General features: G+C 41.4%; 1 protein-coding gene across 5 annotated transcripts in view; it reads right to left on the reverse strand.

Moving 5' to 3' along the window:
* The window catches only part of TPRG1 (tumor protein p63 regulated 1), a 216709-nt gene that overhangs the window by 121620 nt on the left and 68889 nt on the right, over positions 1 to 26200 (reverse strand). Inside the window, exon 1 of one of the 5 annotated variants that reach the window (XM_019839996.2) lies at positions 19680 to 19940. The exons of 3 other annotated variants lie outside the window; for them this stretch is intronic. Coding sequence is in view for 1 of the 2 variants with exons in the window: in XM_019839995.3 (XP_019695554.2) it covers positions 1049 to 1084 (36 nt within the window). In the remaining variant the exon portion in view is untranslated. Of the gene's footprint in view, positions 1 to 1048; positions 2371 to 19679; positions 19941 to 26200 lie in introns of those variants that run through there. One more of the 5 variants, XM_019839995.3, reaches the window with a different exon arrangement.

Consider the following 26200-nt stretch of genomic DNA (forward strand, 5'->3'; position numbering starts at 1 on the left):
TCATCCAAATGCTGACAACGGTATTTTTACCCCCCCCCCAATAAAAACTACATCATTTATTATTTTAATGACATTTTTCACATAATCATTTTTATTGAAGTATGACATGCATTCAAAAAATCATAAATGTGCAGATCAGTGAAGGATCATTAAATAAACACACTCATGTAACATTCATGTAGGTCAAGATATACCATATTATTGGCACATTGACAGGATTATTTTTCTCAAAGTAAATATTCAGTTGGTTTCATATGATGGAATCCATGACCACTGCCAGACATTTTAGATATCTAACAACACCCTCATTTTACAAATAAGAAACCAGAGGTTCAGAGAAGTGACTTCCACCTCAGGTCACAAAGCAAGTTAGAGGAAGAGGCGGGGTTTCAGGCTCCTCTTTCCTGGTCTTATTGTCTCCAATTCCTAGGAAGCCTTAGCTGACCTATAAGGAAGAGAAAGCTGTTCTTCATGATGACTCCTTTTTCCATGAGTCTGAGGTTAGCTCTCTCTTGGCTCCATAAAGCCTGTCTCCATAAAGCCCAAGGAGCTGTCTCAGAGACACTGTTCTAAAGCCCACACAAACCATTATTTCCTCTGCCAGGGGCTCCTGGTATATATCTGACACATGGTAACATATTGGTTAAGTGAATTAACAAAGAGATTTCACAGTACCAACAGATGCTTCTCAAATTCTCCCTCTTCTATATCCATGATCAGACTGGTCATTTTGACCCATGAGACCTCATTCTGCCTGTGAGATGACCTTCCCCTTTACTCTAAAGTAGTCACTGGTGAGGACCACTAACTGTGTCACATGAGGAACAGTAGAAGGAACTGGAGAAATTTAGTTGAAAAGAAAGAAAATATGGAAGACATCGACCACTCTCCAGATATCTAAAGGATTATCAGAAGGAAAAGAACACATTTCTTCCTTTCGAACCTATAAGCATAAGAAAGATGAAAAATCTCTTGTTTTACATGATCAAGCTTCTCAAAAAAATGGTCCACCATTAAGTGTCTCTACTTAATTTTATCTCATTCATACCTGAATCCCTAGAGATCTGCTTTTCAGTCTCAGCATATCTTTGAAGTACTCTCAACAAAGCTCCTCTGACAGAATCCAAGAGATAGATACTTTCCATTCTTTATCTTCCTTGATCTTCTTTTTCACTGTTGGTTGTTGATGCCATCTTTCTTAAAATTCTTATTGCCTTCTGTCCCTTGAAACTACAGATTCCCAGTGTTCTTTCTACTTGTTTGTTCACTGTGTTTAGTTTCTTTCATGGAGACCCCACCACAGACACAAAACACATACTCATATCTCACAAGCTCCTGTTTGTCAGAGCGTACTCTGGATATTCTAAGCAAGCTCCTTCGTTCTCACTGTTTAACCATAATCGATAGATCTGACTGCCAAATCTGTATGTCCAGTTAGAGCTCTCTCCAAAGATCAAATCCATCTAAATAACTACCTACTAGACATGTCACCTTTGTTGACTCACAGGTACTTCAAACTCACTTTATCCAAAGATGAACTCATCGTCTTCTTACATGCCCCATAAACTTGTTCCTGTTTTTTATTCAAATATCAGTGAATGAGATCACAGATACAGAGTTGCTCAGGCCAGAAAATTGCCTGACTTTCTCTTCTTGCCCAATACTATAGCTCTTGATTCTTCAGTATCTACTGAATTCTTTAATTTGTTCCACTCCTATTGCCATGGCCTTAGTTCACCTCTTGCAGATCATTATAAATGTCCTCTAACAGGTCTATCTCCAATATTTCTCTCAAATGTATGCAGCATACAGCAGGAAGACTAATCTTTCTGAAATACAAATCAGATTGTGTCACTGGCCACTTACCCTTCAATGCATCTCCACTGTACTCCAAATAAAATATGAATTCCTGAGCATGATAGGCATGATCTGAACTCCTACTAACCTGTGGAGGCTCGTGTCTCACCAAGTCTCTTCCCTCCTTTTTCTTTCTCCATCTTCTTCTCCCATCTTCCTTGCCATACCACAGCACTCATAAACTATGCTTCAGCCATAGTACTCTATCTTTAGACTCATAAACCCATTAAGCTCCTTCTCATTTCCTTTATCTGATAACTCCCATTGCCCTTCTTGTCTCAACTTAAAAGCAGCTAGAGGCTTCCTTGACCAATCTTGTCTCATGAGTTGCATGCCTCTCCACTGTTTCCCCATGTAGACCACGTTTATCATTATGACAGTACTTATCACACCATATTACAGCTACCTGTTAATGTGCATGAACTTTCACATCCTTCTCACTAGTACATAAGATCCTTGACAATAGGGACAGGGTTTTCTTGCTGCGATACGCTTAGCACCAAGCAGAGCACAGAAAAAGCATTCAAGATGTATTAACTAAACAAATGGATCAGTAATAAATAGCTGTATTCTAAGGAGCACCCATGATAGAAAATGCAAAGGAAGTTCAGCTTAGAAAGTCTCTTTTCTCAGATATGATGGAATCAGATCTGAAAAGGGAAGATTTGAAAGCCTTTATTCTAAATCAGGCTCAGATTCACTGGTTCCCATAAGCTTAACAGGAATGGCAACTTAGAAATGCAGTTTTCCCTATGCTCTTTAGCCACCATGATCTTTTATCAACCAGTTCTCTAGTGATTTCCTGTAATTGGTCTCCATGAGTAGACTGTGAGCTCTGTGAGGGAACGAACCATGCCCTCATTTGTCCTCTTGGATGCCCACAGGACACTTAGCCCTCTGTGCAGGACAGTGAGCTCAGTCACAACAGATGACACATAAGACATCTGCGTGACCAGAGACAGAGCAAGGAGAAAGTCACTTCCACCTCAAACTACCCTGACGGTTAGGTAACAAACATGAGAACCTTTCCTGAGAGCACTTCTAGGGATGGAAGGAGTAGAGGAGAGCTTATCCTGAAACCCAAGGGCAGTATGTGAGAACAAACACTTGGAAGGGATGAGACCAGACCAGATAAAGGAGACTGCCATCTTAAAAATGAATATTGCTAACTTCTCATCTTGTTGGTCACCATAACTGAGGGACAGTCCATGTTTTAATAATGAAACGTGCATTGAGGTCCAATGCTGAATGCAAAACAAGACATCAAATGGGACAAAATAATTTAGCTACAAGAAATTGTTAGAGTAATATCATTCCAAGGCAACTCTGACCCAATTCCACTCCTCCTAGGTAAGAAAGTTAACACCTGGTACTCAGCTTGTTCTATAAGATGTCAAGAGGATCCAAGAAGTTCCAGAGAGCACCACCCAGAACGAGAAAAGGCAAAAGAGCTAACGTAGGGCATTATTCTCCCATGTAAATAATGAAGGCCAGCATACAGGTATGGAGAAGTGAGAACAGTTCTGTTTCGAGAGGGACAGTCAGACTCATTAGAAGATGATTTAAGAAAAGTGGATGATTCAGAATACTAATGAATAAAAAGTTTAAAAACAGTTTGTATTAGCTTGCTGTAATTAGATAAGAGACACAAGTGAGGAACAATAACATCTATCGTAAAGGGCCTTTTCTCTTTCTGTATTTTAGTAAGAAAATTAAACAAAATATATTAAGTATCTAAGAAAATATATATCTATATATGCACATGAGTAAATTCTATGTCCAAATATTAGAAAGTAAAGATAAATGTATATTTATGTGTGGTCTGCTACATCCACTGTTGAAGCAATAAGCAGCATGACACAGAATAAATAGGAAATGCACTGAGAAAATGAATATGCTACAGGTGATATTCACATTTTCTTGGTTCTGTCAAGGTGTATCTCAAGGCTGACTTGCTGGGGAGGGATGCTCTTTGGTTTTGCTCAGCCTTTTGCAAATGTATGACTTCACTCACCAAGTGATGAAGTGGGGAGTAGGGACACAGACGAGGGAAAGACCAATCACAACAGTCATTAGTATGTGTGGTCAACTATGCCATCTTCACATGTCAAGTGCACACATATATGTTGTAATAATACCTCTCAAGTTCTTTATCTGTTGAAAGCTTCATGCTGATGCCTGTCCTGCTTACTCTATGAGATTGTTTGTGAAGATCAAATAAAAACACTGTGAAAGTGTGGAGCGTATAATGGTGTGCCTTGATCTTGCATCTTTTGAAGAGCCATTAGTATATTATCATAGGAGGAGGAGGGAGCAGTGAAATGATATCTGAGCAGGGCTTTTGGCAGCCCCCGAAAGATGCCAAAGGAACGTGACACTGGCCAAAGCTTTTGGGGAAAGCTGATCCCTATCTAGACGAAGGCAAAGCTACCGACAAAATGTGGGAGTGATAGTGAGGAGAGGCAGTGCGTGTAGACCAGGGATGTGCCAGATCTTCCCAGGAGGTGATTGTTCCAACTAGGCCAGGGGACTAGATAGAAAATGAAGCCCACAGGGCCAGATTTTGATGTTGATTCTGCCAGAGTCACCCATACACACGCTTCCTGTGTCAATTCCTGACTCTAGAGTATCCTTTAAGAATATCAAAACAGTGAAAGAACCTCTGTGGCTTATGTAACATGTCCTACTGTGAATGGAGAAATTCAAGCGAATGGATAAGTCTGACCACTCTTTAGAGCATCTCTTTTGAGATAAATGTCACCAAAAGTGGGTTGGTGCACAATGTTACTGTTTTGCAGTATCTCTGCATCTAAGAACTTCAACTGTGACCCTTCATGGTGTTTGAAGAGTTTCCTGAAATGTCTGACATTCTCCAAAATATATTTCCTGCTAACCATGAGGGAAGTTCTATTTTCCTTTCTTAATGAACTGGGGACAATCTCTAGTACCCAGTACTATCCCTGTTAATATTATTTATCACTTCTTCTCTTGCATCCCACCAAAAATAGGCAACGTCAGGCTCCAACTGCCATTAGTGTGTGATGTTGAAATTCTGTACAGAAATAGCAATTTTCCCACCAAAGCCTAGCCAGTGGATAAAATTATTAGAAAATGCTAGAGAGTAGCTGAAATCAACTCCCCCACTGGGAGTACCTGAATAGAATCTTCATTGTAGGAGGAAGCTTACGTATGCTAGTTCAACATAACACAGGCCAGTATAGTCATCTCTAAGACTCTTACTTTGTTTCACTAATAATGTTATGTATCTATAGATTTAGGTCACATGATACACAAAGTGAGATTAACCTGTACATCATTAGAAGCTGGGCTGGTATATCTGAACAAGGAAATAAAGAGAGATATTATTGGGGCGCCTGGGTGGCTCAGTTGGCTAAGCGTCCGACTTCGGCTCAGGTCACGATCTCATAGCTTGTGAGTTCGAGCCCCGCGTCGGGCTCTGTGCTGTCAGCTCAGAGCCTGGAGCTTGCTTCAGATCCTGTGTCTCCCTCTCTCTCTGCCCCTCCCCCGTTCATGCTCTGTCTCTCTCTGTCTCAAAAATAAATAAACATTTAAAATTTTTTTTTTTTAAAAAAGAGAGATATTATTTAAAATAACTGATATTTCTAGCTATATTTTAAACTCATCACCTTCCAGTGGCAATGCCAACCCCTTTTAAAAAATAACAATACTGTTTTATTCATAATTTATTTATGACAGCTAGTGTAGTTTAGATAGAATATTAGGTAGCTGATATAATATGTACTATATGTATTAATATGTACTATATGTAACATATAGTACATATTATATCAGCTACCTAATATTCTATCTAAACTCTCTAAACTATCTAAAATACAATAGAAAGATATCCAGTTATATTTTTTAAGACTATAAATAGGACAGAGCATGATCTTAGTTGTTATAAAATATAGATGTGCATAAAAGAAAGTTTATAAGGATATCTAAAAAAATGCTAATATTGGTTTTCTCTAAATAATGAGATTATAGATTTTTCCCTTAATTAAATTTTCTAATTTTCTACAACAAGAATTTTTTAAGTGTATTTATTTATTTATTTTGAGAAGTGGGAAGAGGGGCAGAAAGGGAGAGAGAGAATCCCAAGCGGGCTCTGCACTGTCAGCACAGGGCCCAATGGGGGGCTTAATCTCACAAACCACGAGATCATGACCTGAGCCAAAATCAAGTCAGACACTGAACCGACTGAGCCACCCAAACACCCCTACAACAAAAATATTTTTAAGAGGATAAAATGGGAAAAAAGGTATTAGTTCTGGCCAAAACATTTGATAACTCAAAGGTTTTTTAAGCACACACATCTTCATCACAGCCCTCTCATTCTCCAGCACCCACCATCAAAGATAAATTGTTTGATACAAAAAAATGCATTATAACTTGGCTCTCAGAAATTCTCTAAAAATTAAAGTCAGAAGAAGAATAAAATTCATACACAGAGACTATTTTCTGTACACAGAGAGTTGGACTATTGGACAATGGCTTTTATCTGCCCAGTGATATGCAAAAGCTATATTCAGGAAGTAATATAATCAAAAGAATTGAGAGATGGAGAAAGATAGTATACCTCTTGGGCGAGTTTTATCACAAGAAGTTATGAAATCACTATGTAGGCCACAAGTTACCAACTTGTTACATAAATTCTACAAGGGAAAATGGTAAGGGAAACATTTGTCTTAGAGAGCTAGGTCGCATGCACTCAAAATGAATAGCCCCTCTGAGAACAAAGCCCTTAGTTACAAATGTACAGGACAGAGTAATTTCGCAGAAGTTACAGGTTTCCAGCAAAAGGTCACAGCATGGGATGTGGAGCCGGAGAAAAGGTATCAGTCCCCTTGTGAGGAGTGGCCTTGGGGAGGAGCACGGAGAGGAGGCTGTTGAGGGGAGCCATTCCATACCAAACTGAGCTTGACATAGATCACATTCAAAAACATTGGTCTGAAACAAACCAGCGTAAAATACTTTCCTTTTTATCCCTCCATTATACCAACAGATTTGGAGGTCATAATATAACTCATCTTTCGTTGAGAAGAGGTCAAGAGAAAATGCCTGGCCAAGGGGAATCCACATCCCAAAACACAGCCCTAAATTTCCTTCACACCTGCTAGTTGTTCAATGACTCTTCATGCTTCTCCCTGAAATGCATCCTCTCTCTTAGCAGAGATGACATCACTTATATGGTATCAAACAGGTTCTTCTTTTCTTTTCCTTTCATGCTTTTTATTCCCCTCAACTTTGGCAAAACTTTAGTTCTTGTTTGTTTTCAGTTGTTCAGCTTCAATCCTGTTTGGGAACTTGGCCAATCAGTAGGAGTGGCTAAGCTACACAACTTAGCTTCCTCCACCAGAGCCTGAAAGATGTCTTTGCTTTTGATTTAAGTACAACTTTTGTGGGGGATGTGTCGAAATCACTGACCCACAACTCAGAGGCACAAATGTTTGAAGAATTAATTAAGTCAATCCTTCCACGAGACAATAGACAAGGAACCATAAAGACATAAATTGATTCATTTCATGTAATCAATTCCTGCATCAGGAAATAGACCGGCACAGTAGAGAAAACTTTGGAGTCAGACAACCCTGGGCTTCCATCCAGACTCCATAGCTTGCCAGCTGCCTGAAGGTGGGTAGCAATTTAAGAATCCTTAGCCTCTATTTTCTCAAATGTGAAGTAGGTCCAACAGTTACCTTGCAGGACAGTATCTGAATTAGAAAAAACTAATGGCTCTAAAGGCCTAGCAAGGTATCTCAACTATAGTAGAGTCTTAAAACATAGTTTAAAGGTATGAGGAAAAGGAATCTAGAAGTCTAATGATCAATGGAATCTATGGTGGAGACATTTGAACAGTTGGGAACAGAGCATGAAGTAACTAATGATGGTGGGGAAAGCCTTATATGCTTTCATATAAGACTCAGACTGTAACTCTGAGTCCATTGTCTCAGGTGTGAGTCATCTCTTCTCTCTGGGCGTTGTTTTTTTCACATGTATAGGAGGGGACTGAACTACTTGGCCCCCCATGTTCCCGACAGCTCTGTTAGTCTAAGACTACACACAGGCCTGATTTGGAGCCCCCATTCTAAATCCAAGTGGAGAGCTAAGAGGCCATTTTCTTTTTTTTTTTTAATTTTTTTTAATGTTTATTTATTTTTGAGAGAGACAGAGACAGAATGCGAGTGGGTTAGGGGCAGAAGGAGAGGGAGACACAGAACCCGAAGCAGGCTCCAGGCTCCGAGCTGCCAGCACAGAGCCCGATGCGGGGCTTGAACTCATGAGCTGTGAGATCATGACCTGAGCCGAAGTCAGACGCTCAACCAACTGAGCCACCCAGGTGCCCCTAAGAGGCCATTTTCAAAGCAGGTCAAATAGCAAAAATAACAAGGTTGGAATATATCTATTTTGATCACCTTTATCCCAGCACAAATCACAACTTTATAGTCCTTTACAGTCCTATTTATAGAGAATCACATCTTTAAGAGCACCAGGGATAAGAAATCAATAAGAAGAACAAGTTACTAGCTTGTGTTGGTTTTGGTTTTTAATTCAACCAGCAAGAAATACTGAATGGTGGGAACTTTAGAACTTCTTGCCCGGTTTCAGTAGTTGTTCCCTTCAACCAGTGAGGGTGTCATGTCAGAGAAGATGCCCTTGCTAGGCTGGGGCTTCCTCCTGCCCACCTGGCCCATTCAAGTTCAATTTCTCCTCCCACACCAGCCAACCATTATGCTGTGGGTCATGGTCTTTTCTCCACTCTCTGTGATGACCTAGATATAACTTCCTGGATCCCTTCACATTGTGAAATCTTCCATTTAGAGCTTATCTCACTTAGAACAAAGGATTTCATCTTTGTCAGTTGACACACGATGACAATTCAAAGATGAATCAAAACTAGATCTTCTTGTGAAGTTTAGAGCCTCATAGAGAGGGTAATGATTTAAGCATTGATTCTAAGTTAGATAGGATTAAAATTAAAGGCATTTATGGTATCAAATATGTGTACACACCCATCATGGAATATAATGCAATCGTTAGAAGTAATATGTTTAAAACAGTGAAATGACATATAAAAATTCACAGAATAGGGACACTTGTGTGATTCATTCGGTCAAGCGGCTGACACTTGATTCCAGCTCAGGTTGTGATCTCATGGTCATGAGATCAAGCCCCACATCAGGTACTGTGCTGAGCATGGAGCCTGTTTTGGATTCTCTCTCTCCCTCTCTCTCTGCCCCCTCCCCTTTATTCCCTCAAAATAAATAAATAAACTTTAAAATAACTCACAGAATAATGTTAAGTTAAAAAGCAGAGTCCAGGGGGCGCCTGGGTGGCGCAGTCGGTTGAGCGTCCGACTTCAGCCAGGTCACGATCTCACGGTCCGGGAGTTCGAGCCCCGCGTCGGGCTCTGGGCTGATGGCTCAGAGCCTGGAGCCTGTTTCCGATTCTGTGTCTCCCTCTCTCTCTGCCCCTCCCCCGTTCATGCTCTGTCTCTCTCTGTCTCAAAAATAAAATAAAAAAAACGTTGAAAAAAAAAATTAAAAAAAAAAAAAGCAGAGTCCAAAGCTATATATAACCTATGTTTTTTAAAAAAAAAATTTAAATGTTATATTATTATTATTGTTATTGTTATTATTATTTTGAGAGAGAGAGAGAGAGACAGAGAGTGAATGGGAGAGGGGCAAAGAGAAAAAAACAGAATCTGAAGCAGGCTCCAGGCTCTGAGCTGTCAGCACAGAACCTGACGTGGGGCTGTAACTCAAGAGCCATGAGTTCATGACCTGAGCCAAAGTCGGACGCTCAACTGACTGAGCCACCCAGGCGCCCCACTACAGTTCTATTTTTAAAACCTGAAATATATATAAATAAGCAAAGAAAAATACTAGAAATTAACATTGAACTGTTAAAATGAGCTTCTCTAGGAGGAGGAGGTTGTAAAAGATGTCACAGCATAAGCCTGTAGTCAAATATTAAATTGACATGAAAAGATATATTATTATGAAACAGAAGTTCAGATTATAAAATATTATATTAAAAAATCATCCACACATGTATTAGAAACACATGCACCAAAATGTTATGAATGATTATTTCTGTATGACTGGCTTATGGATGATTTTTACTTTCTTTTTACATTTTTCTAAATTTTCTAACTTTTTTTTGCATTGAACATATATTATACTTAGGATTGAGGGAATAAAAATGTGAAAAATAATGTTTCAAGATGTATATCAAGTAAATAAAAGTCAGAGTTATAGGGTTATGGGTCAAAAGGACTTTACTGAAATATAAGAGTAAACATCTAGGACCTCAGAAAACGGTGGGGAAAGAAAAGAGGTAATCGTACAAGAAATCTCATCAAAGGTAATGGTGACATAGGGAGCTTGGAAGGGCTCCATCCTAGTCAGAGATCATTATACCTGTGGGCTATGGAAATAGATTTGCTTCTAAAGTCCCTCTAATGGTTCCGCCCTACCTCCTTAAGGAAGCTTCGCTGGCTATCCAAACTCACTTGAGATATGGGTCTCGTCAACAAAATGAAGCATTACCAGCACCATAAGCTAAGTACTACTTTCCCTCAGAGGCACTATAGGCTGCTCTAGGTTAGAAACCTTTGTGCTGCTTTGTATTCTACCCCAGTATCAACACCCTATGCTCTCAAGAGAAGTATGCTTAATGAATGTTTATGGTATATACCACATGGGATATGGCAGTAGGACAAGGGCAGAGGAGCAAGGGGAAACTGAAGGTAATAAGACTAGCACTACCCAACACCCACATATGGCCTTGATGACAATGGTTCAAAGAGATTTTGATGACTTGACAATGTTCAAGTCACTGTATTGATAGAAGTTCATCTACAGGGACTGATGCTTATGATCATTTGGAACCATTGAACTTTTCTTATTATATTGCAGGTCATACACAAAAGCAAAGGAAGGAGAAGAAATCTTCCCCTAAGTCTACCATGCAGAGAAAATGAAAGTAGACAATTTGGATGCGAATCCTTTAAGACTTCTACTTTTATCTGTAGATAGTATCTTTTCTTTTACTTCAAAAATGAAGACATTGTAAATATTGTTTCAAAAGCTGCCTTTTACACTTAAGATATGGAGTAATACATTGTACATACACTTAATATATTGAGTATACTGTGTGCCAAACACTTGTCTTTAACTGCATTGGCTCATTTCAAGCTCACCACAGCCCTGTGGTCCAGGTATTAGAATTACCCTTTTTACAGACTAGGACACTGAAACTCAGAAAGACTGAGGAATTTGCTCAGGGTCACACAGTTAGTAAGTGATAAGAGTTCTAAGTTGATCAAAGTTCTCTCAAACCTCAGGCCCTGTTTTCTACTATGCTAAACTACTCAGTTAATAAATAATTTCCTACAACAGGATATTACTGGCTGTGTAGGTTCTGTTATGCAATCATCTATATTTATTTGAGTCATGCCCTATTGTTTTTTATTCATGTTGCTGCTTTTTTACTTTGTTTTTTTTTTAATGACTATGATCCTCATAGGTAAAACTTTTCAAAACCCTTCCTTTTTTCAGAGTCTAAGAGTTTTGCACTCTAAGGTGTTCTGTATACGTGGCCAAATTACCCCTCTCAGAAACGTTGTATAATTTGTCTCTGTAGAATATGAAGCTCACTTGTATGGGAAATCTAAAACAACAACAACAACAACAACAACAACAACAACAACAAAACCCTAAAAGAAAAAAAACCATGTTCACAGATGGAGATTGGTAGCTACCAGAGGTAGAGGTTGAAGGGTGGGTAAATCAGTGAAAAGGATCAAAGGTACAGACTTCTAGTTATAAAGTAAACAAACCATGGGGATGTAATGTGCAGCATGGTGACTACAGTTAATAATACTTTATCATATATCTGAAAGTTACTAAAAGATCTTAAAAGTTCTCATCACAAGAAAAAAATCTTGTAATTACGTATGTTGAAAGTCATTAACTAGACTCATTCCAGCGATCATTTCGCAACATATACAAGTATTGAATCACTACACTGTGTACCAAAAACTGATATGTCAATTATACTTCAATAAAAATAACAAAAAACCCCCATATATCCAATTTTCCTGCATGTCAGGAGATAATTTTGTAATTTAAAAAAATATATGTTTTGCAATTAATGGTTTCAATGAGTCCAATATTTGCTTTAACTTGCAATGCTTTAAGGGTGAGATTGAAAGGTTGAGTGTGTCTGTGTATGTTTGGACAGTTTTATTAGCTTCACAGTTTTTGTCTTAACACAAAATTCTTCATTTTATTAAATACATTAATAATTAAACAAATGTTTATAATGTCAACAGATCTTAATTATTACACCAGCTCTACTGAAAGTTATGGGTGTATGTAATGATGGTGTAAAATTTTCAAAATAGACACATCAGTTAATAAAGGTTTGCGTATCCCTGGCTACAGAACGAAATGAACCACATCAGCTGGCTTCAAACATTGCAGGTATGATTGCCTAACTCGGTAATTCTACATATAAGAATATCTTGAACTTGGTACTCTATTTTTTTCCTGTGTGACATAGATTAATCTCCATAGTGGAACTGTACATAGTGCAAAATGTTTCACTTAATTAATTAATTTGAATGCATTTGGGGGAAACTTCTCTATGCCAAGCACTATGCTGGGGGAAACAGAGAAATGGAGACTAGAAGAAAACCTGCAAATACGATTTCTATTCTTAAGGAGTAAATTGTCTATAAAAGAATCGGATCTGCCAATAGATAATTACAAGATGGCTGGATAATGACAGAGAGTAATCTGTATAAAGTGCAAAGGAACATTCTAGGGGCGGTGCAGAGTCATGCTGAGCCATCTGGATATATATGGATCTAAGAGTTCTTACACAAAGCAAAACACTAAATAGCCACCAAGTGCCCAGTATGACCCACCACTAAAAGGTAAGGGTTACATTTTACTCTAGGAGTTGCCTTTTGGTTCCATGAATGATGGGAAAGAACAGCTGCCACTGGGGAAGACAAATGATATGCAAAGCTTTTTATAATAAACATGCATTTGCCAGGGCTGCATCAAATAATATGTGTTTCAATGGGTCCCTGCTTAGAGTACTAATGTCCCAGTTGGGACCCAGGTAGTGTTGAAGACCCAGATATATATGGTTGGAGCTCCGTGTAAAGAGGAATAACTTTGACAGTTAATGACCTTCAAGTGGAAAGAAAGCAGCAGACAATATTAAGGATGTATGGTGTCAGTAAAGAAGTATAAACTCACTATTAGAGGAAGAGATTGATATGAGAATCCATCCAAGATTGCAGGCATATGAAATTGCATTCTTATCCTCCAGCATGGTTCAACACATGAAGTCCTGTGTTGACCACACCTGGGAGACTCTTTCCAAACATTACAAGTATTCACTGATACAGATGCTGAGCTCTTGTTTCCTCCCATGCCCCCAGACATCCTACATCTGGTATGACAGCACCTGCAGTTCAGGAGGCATTGCTGTGAAGTGTGAATTTCCTGGACCGTATGAAAGGTGTTTAAACAAGTACAAAGTGAAAGTTTTGTAGAGCTTTCTAGAGAGTTCTAAGGCTATACATGATCTTTGAAATTGTGTTTAGTATGGGGCAGTGGCAGAGAAGAGAACAATGAATTTGACTTGCAGAACTCAGATTTGAGTCCCGTCTCTCAGCAGTGTGCTGTATGATTTTGGGCAGATGACTTCAACCCCCGAGCCTTATTTTCTTTCCCTGAAAAAATTGAAGATGATTACCCCTACTAAGACTACTTCACAGAGGTAGAATAAAGAAAATACTGTATGTGTATCAGTCAAGTTACAAGCTCTATAAAAGTACATTTCTATAATTCCCTCCCATCTTAAGGGGGAAAAAAACCACCCTCTTTCCCCTCCATTCTCTCTGGATCCCTCTACCTATAAGCTCTTCGAAAAGAACGTCCTATATTCACCAGCTCTAATTTCTCTTATTCCATTCTCTCCTGATCCTACCCAGCCACACTGCTTGTTACGTGTTCAGATAACTAACATCATCTCTCTCCACCTCTCAGTAGCATCTGTGCCGTCTGACCACCCTCTTCTCCTCAGAAAGCTTCTGCACTTGGACCCCAGAGCACACAGTGCTCACCTAGTGTCGGCCCTCCACTCTGGCTGCTCCTTCTCCATTTTTTTTCTTGGTTCCTGTGGAACCAGAGGAAAAAATAGAGGGTAGTGGGAATAGAAGGTGTGGTCTGCTCCATGGTGCAGATGGTATAGGGGTGCACTATCCATGGAAAATATAAATGAAAAATGCTTTTTATTACTTTGTGCTAGGGGTTCTAAATAATTTCAGTGATAGAAACCTCTTCTCTGCTGACATAGAGCTGCTCCCGCCATGCCTTTTCCCTTTTGGTACACTGTTGACTGGACTCTCCTCACCTTCCTAACCCAAAACCTTGCAGCATCCAAATCAGCCACTCAATCAATCCCTCTCATTCATTCTCTCTCTCTCTCTCTCTCTCTCTCTCTCTTTCATCTATACTAACTCCTTTGATGATCTCATTTAAAAAAAATTTTAATGTTTTTATTTATTTTTGAGACAGAGAGAGACCAAGCGTGAGTAGGGGAGGGGCAGAGAGAGAGGGAGACACAGAAGCCAAAGCAGGCTCCAGGTTCTGAGCTGTCAGCACAGAGCCTGACGCGGGGCTGTAACTCGCGAACTGTGAGATCATGACCTGAGATGAAGTCAGACGCTTAACCGATGGAGCCCCTCAGGCGGCCCTGATGATCTCATTTAATTTCATTGTTGTAAATATCATGTATATATTGATTACTTTCGTCTTTTATCTTCAGCTCAGATATAATCACTGAGCCCCAGATTTGTATATTAACTCACTACTTGACATCTCTAACTTAACCTGTCCAAAAGTAATCCAGTGTTCCTTCAAAACTCAGTGCTCTCATGGTCTTCTCTGTCTCAGATATAAGGCCAGTGCTTTCTACGAGTTGCTCAGCAAAAGTCTTAGAGTCATCCTTAGTTTCTTCCTGCCTCATTATTCCCCATTCAGTCCATCTCAACCACACAATTAAAACACATGTCATCTCCACCACTAGCAACTTGTCCAAGCTTCCACATCACTCATCTGGATTATAACAGTTCCTCCTTAATGAATCTCCCTGCTTCTGCCCGCCTTCTCATCACGCCACCCTCATCTATTCTCAACACCCAGACCAAGGGATCCCTTTGAAATGTAAGCCAAACCATGTCATTCCTCTGTCCAAATTCTGCAAATGGCTCCCATCATACTCAGAGTGAAAGTCAAAATCCTTATTTTGTCCTACTGGGCCTGCATTATTGTCGTCTCCATCCCCACTCCCACCATCATCTTTCTTACTCCATTTCCAAAGGTTTTTCCACTGAGTTCACTGTATGCATTTTTCTTTTAAGGGGCCAAGCAGACTGGCTCCAGTTTCAGGACCTTTGCACTTGCTCTTCCAGATGTCTGGAATGCTGTTTCCTCAGTTATTTACATGGCTCATTCCCTTGTATCATTAGGATCTTCACTCAAGTAACAACTTATTTCTTCCTAAGCACCCTTTCCAAAATCTCAACTCTCCAAGACCTCCTATCCTTTTCCCTATTTTTCCTCTATATCTCATATATTGTCTATTTTACTGATTAATGTGTTTGTTTTCCATCTGTCTCATTAGAAACGTAAGCTACTTGATGGCAGAGATTATTTCTCTCTCTTCATTGCTGAGTTTTTCCCAAATCCTAGAACATATATTCAATAGTTTCAAATGAATGAAACTTGAAGAGATGTTTGTTTTGAACAGATATTCAATAAATAGCTTTAAAGGAATGAATTTTTTTCAGATACCTCATTTTACTCTGTGTCATATCACCTACCTACTTCCCTTGAAGCCCGGGTCTTTGAGATAATTCTGAAACAATTTCACACACAACCATGCACATAAAATGAGAAAAGTTTGGTTAATTACACAAATACCTGTGGTGTGTGCAGAAACATTGTTCTGGTGATGAGTGGAGTCCTTTACAAAACTAAAACCTTCCCTTCAACCCATCAGGAATGCTGTAAGCCAGAGTAAAACATTCATATATTTGTGGAATTCTCCAGCCGTGTTTTAATGGAAGAGTGTAGGGCTAGGACATCCAAGAATTTTCTATAACTATTCCTTAGGATGTGACTGCTTCCCAGACCAAAGGAAAAAGTCTATCAACTAAAAATAATGCTCCACATCCCACAAGTTAAGAACTTACGCAACATCACTTTCCTAACTTTCAGATAACCCAGAGGAATAAACTTGCTTTACAAAAAGAAAAGAAAGAAAAATCTTAACCATGTTTTTTTGGTCCAAATATTCCTTACAAGTTTCTCAACGAGTCTTTTTTAAAATTTCATCCATTTTTCTAATCATTCTGTATATTACTACTTTGCCTCTCTCCCTAAGCATCTGATACTGTCCATTGTGTTTAGAAGCACTCAATTCTGTTTTTACCCCTTAATTCTTTTGAAAAACTTAAAACTAAGGTTAGTGATACCTACACAAATGTTCTGTCCTACCAAATTATAGATTTTGATAGCCATGAACTGGGATTAAATGTCTGGTCAATAGTTGCTATGTTCCTCAAATCCATCGTGTTGTGTCTGACCTTAAGCCCGTAGCCTGTCACTTGGCACCCAAGATCTGGTGTAGACCCACATTTCTAAGTCTCAATTCCCCCAGGCCCACTGGGGCTATATATAGCTACAACAAATGTGCGTGCACTCTCTTTCTCTAGCTCTCTCTCTCTCGTACAGATAGTATCTTCTCAGAGAGCACTGACTTATGAGTTTGCTTTAATTTTTCTTTTACTAGAAACTCTTCCCACCTCTATCTGTCCAAAGCCCACGGCAAATGCCATTTCCTCCTTCTAACCATCCTGATGGCAGCCTACAGTTTCCATGAATATCTCTTTACTCAGTGAAACCAACAACATTGGCTTTCTTCTTCTTGCAGCATTTATGATATCTTGCGTTATGGTTATTTATGTGAACACTTCCATTATTAGTAAGCCCCTTTGGGGAAGTTTCATTGCTCTTCACCCCTAAATCCCCCAGCCTAGGGCGATATACACCATAAGTGATCAAGAAGTGATTATTTTATTAGTTAATGGATTATAGAAAACATACTATTGGGCTAGTTTCCAGAATTTCAGCAATTTGCTCTGTATTCTTTGGGAATGCGGGGCATTGTGGTGCATTCTATGTGTTATCATACATCATAATTTCTTTTCTTATGTTTATGACATTGATCTATTGAGTAAAGAGTATTATCCTGCACTTGTCAATTTTTCTCTTATAGGCACCTGGAGGTTATGCTGGAACTGTGTCAGGTAGTTGAATACTTAAGCTCTTAAGTCACTGAGCTTCGACATCTGGCTTAATATCCTGGGTAGGTATGAGGGCCAATGGCATGATCTGCTGAAGTCATCATTTCTCTTCCTACCTCTCAAATAACAAGAGGCTAGGGCCAAAGAATTAATTTCACCTCTTCCCTGGTGACATTGATCTGTGGTCTGGCCTATCATTATACGGAACTAGGTTTCCCTTGAAACAGAATGATTTGAGCACATGACAGACTGGAAGAGACCAGCATTGACAAATGCAAATCCTGATAGCTGAAATCAGGTCCCACAGGGATGTGGAGAATTGGAGAATACATGCTTCATCTACAAGAAACACATGTTGTCCAGACCCTGCCGATGTGTTTTCCATGTGAGTATGTGGACCCCTATAACCAGACCTTCTGATCTTTCTGAAAAAAAAAAAAAAAAAAAAAAAAGACAGAAATTTCAGATATATCAACCTGAATTTTTACAAGGAATTTCCTGGATGTTAAATATTTACAACTGGTTCAATTTTGTTTACCACCATACCACAAACAAAACACAGCCGAATGCTGGGCCCACCTGTGGGCACTGGTCTTCAGCCTGAGGACTAAAAGAACTCTAAGGCTCAACCCTACCATTAGATTCTACAATTCTGATTTAAAGATCAATCGGCATTACAACCATCTGAACGGAGTGACGCCTCTTTAGAGGGATCAACGATCTTTAGAAGATACAAATACCTAGACTGGCTGAAGAGAAAGAAGACGCCACCCGTACTTGCAAATCTCCTAACCTTACACCTAAGAAGAAGTTCCAGAATTTGGCTGAAAGAAAGATTCCACAAGAACCAAGTTAATAAGGAGAGAGGCTTCTCTAGACAAGTCCCCTACTTTACAGGGCATTATATTTCCCCTGAATGCTAAAGGACAAAGCACTCTAAAACTTTTAACTGAAAGACATCGTAAAGGACATCTGGGTATAATCCCCAAAATGATACAGCTCCTGCTTCTGCTGTGGGATGCCCTGCACCATTCCCTATGCGTCATGGGCAGTGAGAAGGTAGGAACGTGCGTTTGACTGACAGCTTTAATGATCACTGGCTGTGTGGCCTTGGGCACATCGTATCATCTTCCTGGGCCTTCGGTTTCTCTATTTTGAATAAGGTAATTGATTAAATGATTTCTTCAAGACCCTTACAGCCAGACAAACATGAAGAATATATAGAAATCTGCCAGAGATGGAGCTACGCAACCCACCGCATTGTGGTGGGCTCATGGGGGTGAATATTAGCACTGTCATAACAAACTCAGACACACACGTGCACACACACACACACACACACACACACACACACACACGAAACATTTCCTTCCACAACTAAGAATGATACAACCTTTTGAGCATGAAGGGAAAATTATAGCTAAAATTAGCAGCTTAAAAAATAAACTACATAATCACTGAAGATGAGATTTTCTTAAAACTATAGAACAATGAGATATAATGATAGCTGTCATAAGAGAGGAAATTGCAGGAGTCAATTTGAAAGGATTTGGGGGTGTTTCTCCCCCGTCGAGATCTGTTTTTCCACATACCACAGGAAGACTGAAAAGCTAAATATTTCCCTAGGGCTTTTGTGAGCTGCGTCTCATAATGCTCCTGCTGACATTAGGAGAGTGTCATCCAGCCCCAGATGCAAGCCTTCTTTCTCATACAGAGAGCTAGGGCAAGTTTCAGGCTGTATGGAACCATTTTCCACATCTGCATGTCACTTTCAAGTTTGCGAGGCCTCTTTACATACATATTCTTATTTGTTCTCTAGAAATAGTCCCTATTTGGTGAAGCCTATGTTTCATTATAAAATCTGTCTCCGATGAGTCCAAAAATATCCCTCCCAACCCGCCTGCAAGGAAATAACACCTTTTGTTTGTCGTTTGACTGTTCAGGAAGCCCTTTCACTTGTCTTGGCTTTTTGAGATAAGGTATGACCTGCTGGGTGGTACAGAAGAGGGAGAGAGAAGGAGGAATCAAATCTAATCTTGGCCTTAGCCTCCTGATCATACTTGAACAAATCACTTCAATTCACTAAGCCTCAGTTCACTAAGCCACTGAATAGAGAAAATTATACCTATCCTACTGCTCTTATAAGGCAGTTGAGGTCAAAATCAATATATAGATAAGTATGTCAAGTGATTTTATAGGCTGAAAAACGTTGGTCTACAAACCTCATCAACCCTGGGCAGTAAGGACAAATGGAGGACTTTCCAATGGTCGTGGAAAACTACAAGTCTAGAAGGAACTGCAAGTCAGTGGTAGAGGTGACCAGAAACCCAAGCCAGGGGGCAGGAGAAATAGATTCATAGAGAGAAACCCCATTTCTTTGCACCAGGGACAAGCCACCTGGCCTTACCTGTCTAGGCTGTGGTTGGTTCTTGGCGCTTTTCTTTCTTTTCTTGGATGAAGAGGGTCAGACCATAGATAGCGGCCAGTGAAAGTGTAGTTGGTTCAGATGAAGCCTAACATGAGGGTGCCCTTGTGTTGCCACCCCCCAGTCTGAGCCCTGCCTCACCAAGTGGGCTGAGAGTTACGTGCTCAGCCTCAAACAAAGGGGCAAATGAAAGGATTGAGGATGTTTACAGGGTGGAACTCAACCTGTCAGAGACAGGTTTGTGGGTGGGGCCTTTCTTGTTCTATGGTGACACACCTCTCTCTCTCTGTCATCCCATTCTTTAAGAAGTCCTGGGTTGTGCTGCCAACTTCCTCTTTGACTGAAATCTTCTGATGCGGTAAGCAGGAACAGCCTCCTGTCCATTCCCCCATGACATCTGTATGCTCCCATTTAGCTGTAAGGAAGCATAAGCCTGAAGCCTTTGCTCCTATTATTAGTATTTTATGATGGACTTGATTTGTTGGCTATTTGTGATTTTGAGCATTGTTACTACTTTTGCCTTGGACATGTAGAGGACATATAGAGCACTGTATGCCCATGAGAGCAAACACAAACACGTGTGCATGCAGAGTCTCTGGTCAGTGTTTCTTTTAGGGTATTTGCCCCATGACATTGTTTTCCATTTAAGTGTATGTCCCTCTCATTAGACTGTGGGCCCCTTGAGGGTAATGACCACGTCTTAGCTTCCCCTCTATTCCCCATACTGTTCAGTGTGTAGCAAGTACTAAATACATGTTGAATGAATGATGATCAAAGAATATCTATTCAATGAATCCTATCTGCCATTTAATGGCTTTGCAACCTATGGCAAGTCATATGTTTACCATTCTGACCTGATCTCTTTGGTCATCTGTAAATTGAGAATAGCATTCCTCCTTCAGAGATGCTGCATTTGAATGGATGCATTTGAGAATGAACTTAGGATAGGAATTGACATAGTAACAACTATAAGAAAATGTCACCGAATCATAATGAATTGATCTCAAAACCTAGATAAGACTTTTCTACATAGAGAGTCAATATAAAGTATGAGCAGTGAAAAGACATCATGTGTCCACCTGTCTTGTTACAGGCCTTCACCATGTCGAGGACATAACTTAGGTCTTCATCCAACAAGTAGTTAAATGAGCAACCATCTTGGCCATTGTCAGTTCTCCGTGTAGACAAGCATAGAAAAATGAACTAGACCCAGTCTCTGGCATAAAAAGCTCATTAAAATAAAATGGGTAGAAAATGATGGGCACCCCAGCACCACAAATAGGATCTGAACAAGTGCTGAGGGAATCCAGAGGAGGGAGCAATCCAGGAAGGCTTCACAGAGGAGGAGGCAGCCTTAGATCTGGGCTGTTAGGAGAGCTGGCATTGGACAAATGCAGATGGTAGAGCTGGATATAGATGTTAACTGTGAGATGGAATGAGCCATCCCTGATCTAACTGATTTATGCCCTCCTTACTATAGACCCCATGATGAATAGAGAGTTTCACATAAGTAGTATCTAGGTCACTCCACTTATACACCACAAAACTGCAGGGCAATTAGAAGTAATTGCAAGACTAATATTGTTACCATCTAGCATCAGATGGGGGCAAAGGAGAAGGAGTCTGAGAGATGTGATCCCAGCCCGGGACCAACCCATGCATTGCTGTTTGAAGCATGTTGTTTTAAAGGGCAAGAGACTCTGAAAAGACATCTATGTCCATGTGGCAACTGTCTAATCATCACCAGGCTTCCAGCGGCCATGGGATGCTTCTCTCAACTTGTGCTACGCTCCTGTGACTCTCTACCCAGCCATAACTGGGGCTGCAACAGTACAGCCAGGAGGGTCACAGCAGTTGGAAGAATGTCACACAGAAAACCTGGGCTCTGGGCCCTTGTCACCACTCCCTGGAATCAATTGGCAAGTAGCTCAGACTTTCTCGGTCCTCCGTTGCCTCTTCTGTGCAATGGGAATTATAACACAGACCTCCACCTGCCTGCCTGGGCTGTCAAGGAAGAAAATGAGATTCTGGAGGTGAGACGAGCTTTGTCAATGTTAAGTCCTGGCATGAATGTGCAGCACTGTTATGACAGGACATAGGACATCATGTGAGATTCACTTCACAGCTACCATCTTCAGTTATAGCAAAGGCTGCGTACGGGTCTCCTGGTGGATGACGTGGTCCACAGCCAAGGATCAGAGAATCACAGAACCATTTTGCAGGATACACACTTACAGATCATTTCTCTTGGTGTCTTGTCCCTCTTCTCTCTTCTGTGACAGCCCTTACAATTTATTCTATTTCCCTTTCCTTCAATCCTGCTGTCACTGCCAGAGAATGTAAGCTGTTGCTAATTTGGATTAGGAAACGCTGGTTTATTAGGTCTCCCCTCCTGCCATTTTTCAGATGGGACAGGGTGATACTGATGACCACCCAGCTGCCCTCTCCCTGACCTCAGCAGGGCCACTCTCTTACATCCACGTCTGTGGTGGCAGATGGGTAGGAGAAAGCACAGGTAAGCACGGATCATCCTCAGGCCCTAACCAGGACCACCACACGCCCCCTCATGCAGAGAAGGATTGGTATGTAGACATGCACCCTGGACGCTTCATAAATTCTGTCTGTAAGAATCCCACATCCCTGCTCCCCATCTCTGTTCCCTCCCCAGGAGTCTTCTGGGAAAGAGGAGCAAAGGGATAAAGAACAGGCACTAGCAGGCATTGTTGAAGCAAACAGGAACCGGCAGGCAGGTCATCCGCCGAGAAATGAGGCAGTACGAGTTTCTTCTTCTCTTGAGTCCCACAGTACATCATAAGCATTACACATCACTGTGGCTAGTCTTCTCCCCTGATCCATATCTGTCTGCTCTCTCTAAAGGTAGGCGCCATGTCTTAAACATTCTTTTTAGGATCTGGCACAGGGCAGTGGCAATAGAAGTGCTCAAGAGACGTCAGATGGATGGATGGATGGATGGATGGATGGATGGATGGATGGATGGATGGACGGACGGACAGACAGGCAAATGCATGAGTGTATGCACCACTCTGCTCCCCTGTGTGGCCCTACAAGGCCTGGCCACCACAGAGACGATAAAGTAGGAGGAGAATCGCTATACTCCCCTGTGATTTTGACAGGGGACTAAATTCAGCCCAAAGCATCTTTCTTCCTCTCTCTATTTACTCTGGACAATCTGTCCCTTATCAGATGAGCTCAAGGCTGGTTGGAAATATGTGTATTTTATTTGACAATATCTTCTTCCAGTTTTGTTTTGCCGCACAGACATTTGTCTGTTTTGCTGTATGTTGTGCATCAGATAGGATTCAGACAAATTGCTTTGGCTTTCTAAACTGTTTTGTTTTCTCCATTCAGTTATCATTGATCTCATTTCCCTTCCTGCATCTCACTCTTCTTCCCCAATTCCAACTTAACTCACAGTGAGAGAGAACAATTCCACTTTTACTCAGCTCCATCGAGGGCTAGATAGGCCACAGAAGTTACAAGGCCCGAGATTTAGTACCCAGGCATAACCAACACGCATGACATTCTGTGGGTCACCTTTCCAATTTGGCCCACTTCTCCTTCACAAAATAAAGCCTGCTCTTGATTGCCACAGAATCAAAGTGGAATAGCTTCAAACCCTCTGGGCACCAGTGGCACTCACATGTGCCATGTTTTTACAATTGGCACCGCTGGGGAAGATGTCTCATCATTTTTAGCTTTGGTTCAAGGCAATGGGCTGGTGTCTGTTGGCCTAGTGAAGGCCGACTTCACTCTCCATCCCGATCCCCATCCCACTCCTGATCCATCTCCCACCCGAGGCGGCTTCTGGGCAAACAACCCACACAGTGTCCCAGAGCCCTGTAGATAAAAGGGCCCCTGCTTGCCTGTGTTCTGCTGTCACCATGTTGAAATTAACTCTTAAACAAGGGCCCTGCATTTTCATTTTGCACTGAGGCTTGCAAGCCATGTGGCCAGTCTTACAAACCCAATCCCCCAAAGCAATATAGAAGGAAGAGCATCACGAAGAGGAGGATAACAGAGCAGCTTGGCCAGCCGCTGGTGGTGGAGCAAAGGGCTGCCCACATGGCAGAGACCAGCCATGGGATGCCCTGCATTATAAACATTTAACAAGAGAAAGGGCAATGTGGGGGGGGGGGGGCGGGGAACATGAAACTGCCACAGGCCCCACCCTGATCAACCTTCCCCATCTTGCATGGATTGGGGGCCTGACTCACGCCCAAGGTGTGGCTCACCATTCCTGCTAAGCACACGGGGCTCCTCCCTACTCATGGAGTCCAGGAGCAAGTGTGGGTTGCCCTGGAGTCAATGTGGAAACCATCCAGTCACCACTTGATATCACAGAGCTACATGAAGTTTCAGAGCAGATGTCAGGCAACCAGCACAGGCCACCCTTTATCAGTGAAATAATCCCCTCCAGGTTCAAGAACAGACCAACCCATGTTCACACTGGGAGTCTGTTTCCCATTCTGGTCTCAGCATTAATTCTGTTTTGAATTACTTCCCTTTTCTAGACCATTGGAATCCACAGAGGCAGAACCTACTCCTCTGTCACACAGGTGACACAATCCCACACCTGGGACAGCAACCAGCAGATTCTGATGCTCAACATATATTGGTCAAATTAAATTGAGGATGGCCCTGATATCTTAAAACTGCAGTACAAGGAAGCTCCTACTACTGGCTCTTCTCTCCCATCCAAAATTCTTCTAATAGCCTGAGTCAGGTCATATGTCTCAGTAGAAAAGAAATCAAAGGAAGGAGGCAAAACTTACATGTGTAAATAAAGAGCCTATCCTAAACTACATGCAAGTAAGACAAGCTTTTGGAACACTGAGACTCCAAGGGAAGCATGAAGGTCACTAGTTAGGAGGAAATGAGTTACATGCCTGTGTTGGTTTGGAGAGTCATTTCCGAGTGCTAGTTCACCAAGTGTCTAGGTGGACTTGGGAGAGTTTCCTTCCCTGGACTTTGGCTTGCTGGTCAACAATGTGAGGAGGACTGGATGTGCTCAGAGTGAGGTCCCTTCCAGGGCTGGCATTCTGTGCTTCTAAGAACCAAACTGTTACCAACTCCATTTCAGTGTCATGACTTAAGAACTGGTTTTTAGGGTAGGATTGTATTCTAGAACCCAAGTTGGCCTGACAAAATAACAAAAGTGACAAAAAATGCAGTTCAAGAAGTTGAGTTCTGACCACAAAAGGTGACCCAGAGAGGAAGCTGCTAGAGAATTCTTCTGATGCCAGATAGAGGGGGTTACAACCCAGGTGACGGAGACACATTGGGATGGGGGGACTAGGCATCAAGAGGGGCCCTGGAGCAGTAGGGCCCCTGCTCCCAAGTGATGTGATTTAGACTGAGTCCTGCCACCAAGCACAGCCACTTGAATAGTCATGTTGCTCTGATGGGATATGTGATGAATGGGGGGTGGTAGGCTGCAGACCAAGGCCGTCTTACTGAGGGTCCTGAATACTAGGCCAGGAAGTTCATACTTTATTTTCATCATTATTACATGTTGGGGACCCTGTTGAATCTTGACATTTGAGGAATTACTGTGAGCTGTGACCAGAATGCAAGCAGACAGACTGAGATGTTGCCCAAATCACATGGGAAAGGGGATGGAGTGTTCCTTTGGCCTGTCAACCCCTGCCCCAGTCACATTCCTGAAACATCATAATTTTGCACACAGGTAACGCTCTGTGACCATCTGAACCAAAGCCAGCCCCGCAGTTTGGGCTTCATAACTCCAGGCTCAGCCTGGCCCCTTATGCCAAGGAATCCTTTGGTGCAAGGCCCAGGAAACACAGCCCGAAGGCAACATTTGATGTGCAGACAGTTCCTGGACCACCTGCCTGAGAACCTGTGGTAAAAAGTGCATATTCCCTAGCCCCATTCTCAATTTACTAGATTTGAACCCCTAAAGGAGGGTCCAGGAATCCTCATGTTAAGAAGTCCTGTTGTGAGGCAGGGGCAGGGGGTATGCTGGGGTGGCTCAGTCGGTTGAGCATCCTACTGTTGATTTCAGCTCAGGTCATGAACTCATGGTTCGTGGGTTTGAGTCCAGTGTTGGACTCTACTGACTGTGATAGATAGATAGATAGATAGATAGATAGATAGATAGATAGATCCTGCTGGGTGACTGGTATGCACATAAAAGGTTGAGAACTAGAGTGTTTCACTTTGTCAAACTACTGACAGAGAACTCCAATGTGAAACAGGTACACAAAAACCCAGGGGCAGGAGCTTGTGGGATGAATCAGTTTCCAATACACAGAAGTCATGGTGAAACTGTGTGACTGGAACATCGGGTGGTAGGGCAAGTGGAGCATGTGATAAAGTCAGAGGACGTACAGTTGTATGTAAGTGACCCACAAGCCCTTTATTTCTGCCTTGCTTCTGATGATAGGACGTGAGAGTTCTTAGGTGGAGTTTCATGAAGGGCATCCACACTTCCAGGGAGGCTCTCTGCCATGTGAAGGGTGTGG

The sequence above is a fragment of the Felis catus genome, chromosome C2, assembly GCF_018350175.1.
Source record: "Felis catus isolate Fca126 chromosome C2, F.catus_Fca126_mat1.0, whole genome shotgun sequence".
Lineage (NCBI taxonomy): Eukaryota > Metazoa > Chordata > Mammalia > Carnivora > Felidae > Felis > Felis catus.